The 4430-nt window shown below is 36.4% G+C and overlaps 1 protein-coding gene across 1 annotated transcript in view; it reads left to right on the top strand.

Annotated features, from left to right (window-relative positions):
* Positions 1 to 4430, top strand: part of LOC118750005 (Down syndrome cell adhesion molecule-like protein Dscam2) — a 24573-nt gene that overhangs the window by 708 nt on the left and 19435 nt on the right. The window contains exon 4 of the mRNA XM_036484745.1: positions 753 to 1470. Within this exon, the coding sequence (XP_036340638.1) occupies positions 753 to 1470 (718 nt within the window). The remainder of the gene's footprint in view (positions 1 to 752; positions 1471 to 4430) is intronic.

The following is a 4430-nucleotide window of genomic DNA, read 5'->3' as shown; positions in this document are numbered from 1 at the left end:
TTTTTTGCTGGGTATAGACATACATACATATGTAGGTATATTTTTTGAAAATCTTCGTGCATTTTCAGTTCATATTTATGGTCACCGTAATCATTTATATATGGTATTTATTTATGGTCACCGTAATAATGCATTTATATGTACATACATAAAAATATAACTCATTTTTGATTTTGGTATATATAGAAACTGATCCCGAGGTTGTTAAGTCAACAAATCAATATGTCACGGTGGAAAATCTACGCAAATACACCAACTACACGGTTTGGGTGATTGCTTACACCAAAGTGGGCGATGGAATGAAGACGAAACCATTTTATTGTCGTACACATGAAGATGGTAAGCGTTGGTGAGCTTTATTGACACTTTTTTACGCATTGTCAATGTTTGTGAAAAGTTTTAGTTAATAATACAAAACTTTCTTTTTAGTTCCTTCTGCACCACAGGCTATTAAAGCAATACCAGCCTCCAGCACAAAAATAATTGTATCATGGCTACCACCGGAATTTCCTAATGGAGACATTGTATGGTTAATGTTTCAATCTGTATCACATAAAAATTTATTTTCTTCAATATCTTCTAGATCGGTTACACTTTCTATATGTCGATGCTTGAAGGTGGTCGCGAAGAAGGTACCCACAAACGTATTCTTGGGCCTTTTGTCGAAATGCATGAGACGCAGCGGACACAAGAATCGGCTACATATCAGTTTTGGCTTACAACCTCAACAAAGATTGGCGAGGGTGAGAAAACTCAGGTTGTGACGGTGCCCCCGAACAACAAAGTTCCCGCACGTATAGTCTCCTTCAGTCAGCGTATAATAAGCCCTTGGAAAGAGCATATTGAATTACCTTGCCGAAAAGTGGGTTCCCCAGCACCTGTGACCATTTGGAGGCAAGACGGGCACAATATGGATACAAATGCGCGAAAGGTGATTGCGAAGAACGGTACTCTCTATATACGTGAATGTCAGGCTATTGATGCTGGCAATTATACGTGTAGCGTCGAAAACACTTGGGGCAAGGATGAGATTGTATATAATATTGTTATAAAGGTGCCACCAGACGCACCGAATCTTACAGTGGTGAATAGCTATACAGATAGCTTACATCTGGAGTGGATGGATAATAGTCATGGTGGAAGTCCAATTCTCGGTTATGTGATAAACTATAAAAGAGAAAATGGCGATTGGGAGGAACTGCAAGTAGATGCCAAAACGAACTCACATTTATTAACTAATTTATGGTGCGGAACTCGGTATCAGCTCTACATAACTGCGTACAATAAGATAGGGACAGGATTGCCATGTGATATCGTCAATTCGTACACGAAAGGAAATCCGCCTGTACAGCCGAAACATTCTCAAATGATAACGAACAATTCAACGAGTGTGACATGTTGGCTGGACTCATGGGGCGACGGCGGCTGCGGCATTTTATATTTTATGATCGAATCTCGGATGTTTGGAAGGTAAGTTATTTACCTGCAGTGAATGCTACTATTTGTGAGTTAGAATGTGTCGATTGCATTTTTTCGACTCTCTACTAATTTCTTCTCTCGGTCTTAGTAAATCCTGTGGCTACTAATTTTAATACGATCATTTCTCATGGTTGAATCACCTAGTTTTTTAATGTTCTGGAAAACTGCTTCAATTGCGTCAACTGAATCGAATTCGGTTAAAACGGTCATGTTACCATTTTTATCATAAATTTTTCTTGTTGACTTCACTGCGGTGCTGCGCAAAGCAAGAATACCAGTTCTAACTCGTTTGCGGGGTTGTCGCAGTCGAGGCCTTTAAAGAGTAAATTTTTTTCTTTTTATGAGATCATCCAGGTGAACTCTCCACTTCCTGTGGTAGCTCTTCGTTTTGCACAGTAAGTGTAGTTATAGAATATGGGAAGGGATGCAAATTTTGGAGGGTAACATGTTTCGATGCATCGGAAAAATGAAGACATGAATGAAAGCGATATATATTTAACAATTTTGACTTATATACTTGGCAATAATTTTTTTGTAAACAACAAACAAACAAAAATTATTTTGTGCTAGCTTCGTGCTTCGTGCTTGTGCTTTAAAAAGTACCTACTCCCAATAAATCCTTGTAGATTGCAATCTTTCCATATTTGTAATGCTTCCATTTAAAGATCTTTTGTGGAAAAACGGTTATTTGTTCAGAATTGCTTGTTTACGAAACGTTTGGCGTAAGTTGAAATCATAGGGATGCCATTTTCTTCCGTTTCTCAATGGATTTTATACTTGAAAAGCACCAAAATATGTATGCAGTACTTCTACATATCGTCGTTTAAAGCACAAAACCGCGCATCAAGAAAATGCAAAACCTCGTATGTGAGGTTGACTAAATTTTATAGGAGAGAGTAAAACGTGTCCTAATTAAAAACGGTTCTCTCTTTTAAACGTAATTATCTCCTCTCCTTATGCCTAAGTATCGATATTTTATTATAAATGTCTAAGGGCTTGATGTCAGGAGCTTCCGGTGACCAAATATCTTTTTTGGCACAAATTTCAGTTTCGAGGTTTTGCAGAACTACGATACGCGCTTTTGTACTTTAAAGGACGATATACATATTGGCTTACACAATATGTTAGCGTTTGGCCTAGCTTCTCCTCCGATATGTGGCGTGCGTGATCTTGTCACACAAACTAAAGGACAGTTTTACGCCGACTCCGAACGGCAATTGTATTTTTTGAGAAGCTGTTTCCATGACAGAATACACTCGGAGGTTTGCCATCACTAACAGAGGAGCAACCGCTATTAGAAAAAAACTTTTCTGTTTTTTATATTTTGATGTTGGTGGGGAAACTGGGCTTGAACTCAGGCTCTGCGAAATGCTCTACAGAAGTCGCCACTACTTTTACATATATTGCTGGTATATTCAAAATACTATCCCGAACATCGGAGTGTATACACACTGTTCCTGAATTAGTAAAAAGTTCACTAAAACGTACGACGTAAATTGAAAATGCAACTTTGTTCGTTATCACCTACGTAACATAGATCCATTTTCACTAAAATCGTATCAGCTTATTTTTGCGAAATATTGACGTTCAAGAATTGCAAAATTATAAAAATTTAACAACAAATTTTTGTTCTCATATTTTTTTAATTCGTTGGTTATAATTAAGATAACAGTTATAAGTAACTATCTGAACAGCACTTGGCTCTTTAACCCATAATTCTATTGCAGAGAACTCGTTAATATTGTATTTATTGTTTTAATTTATTTTAATTATAAGCTTTTATTTAACTTAGTCATCCCGCGCAAATCGCGGAAATTTCCAATCGATTTTAAACTGACTTCCCGACAAGTTAGAGACTTGAAGTGTTCAGGATAGTTCCAATCACGATGACAATGCAATTTAATATATAAATGAATTCCCCATATGGTCCAGGAGTCTTGATTCAAAGGCGGTAAAAAAATAGTAATATTTATGGCTAACAGAGCGTAATTTGCCAAAGAACGTAAAACCACTCTAAAATTGTTAAACCTGCCGGCGATAGTGTAGCAAAGCTATTTGTGGCAAATTCTAAATATCAATCTAGTCTCGATATGAACCTCGTTCTAGGAATTAGAGACTCCAGATGTCGCCCCGCCGGTAGCAGTTAAATATTGCGCCTAAATATATGCCATGGTACAGCGGAATTTGGACGACCGTCATTTCTTTAAATAAAATTAACTGCTGTTATATGTACATATGGGTGTTTCCATACAGCCGTACGCGACATTCGTACGCTTATAGAGTAACGTAAATCTATCAAAAATAGAAGTTACAGAAAAAAAAGATTACGGTTATGTTGCAACCAAAGGGTACTATGTTTGAGAAAAAAATAAGCAGCCTCGAAACTTTGGTGTGGAAAATATCCGCTCGAAACCAGCTGATAACACCGACAAAAAAAAAGTGGTTTTAAGGCACATATACATATACGCGAAAGTCTGCGAATCATGAGAGTTTTTCTTTTCTTTAAAAATTCCTAAACTAAGCTAAAGAATGTACCTTTACAATCCTTCCATTTTTTGATAGAAATTCTCTCTGGTTAGGTTTTATTAAAAAAAAATATAATAACGTACGCGACATAACGTATGCGACAGATTTTTCCCCCATACAATATTTTTACTAGTAACACATACTAAATTAAATTTTTTCAGTTGTTCTCTCCACCGTTTCGCGTTTTCAAAACCTTTTTCCGCCATCTGAATACGAAACTTAAAGTTATAAAGCCGTTTGAATTCATTTGCTTGCATTTTCGGTTTACATTTTCATGGAAACACGCATATATGCGAAAGTCTGCGAATCATGGGAGTTTTTCTTTTCTTTAAAAATTCCTAAACTAAGCTAAATAATGTACCTTTACAATCCTTTCATATTTTAAGAGAAATTATCTCTGGCTAGTTTTATATTAAAAAAAAAAA

This window comes from Rhagoletis pomonella, unplaced genomic scaffold (assembly GCF_013731165.1).
Source record: "Rhagoletis pomonella isolate Grant_MI unplaced genomic scaffold, Rhpom_1.0 Rhpom_scaffold_00110, whole genome shotgun sequence".
Lineage (NCBI taxonomy): Eukaryota > Metazoa > Arthropoda > Insecta > Diptera > Tephritidae > Rhagoletis > Rhagoletis pomonella.
Note: the sequence above shows the minus strand (reverse complement) of the source record. Positions and strands in the feature narration are given on the sequence as shown.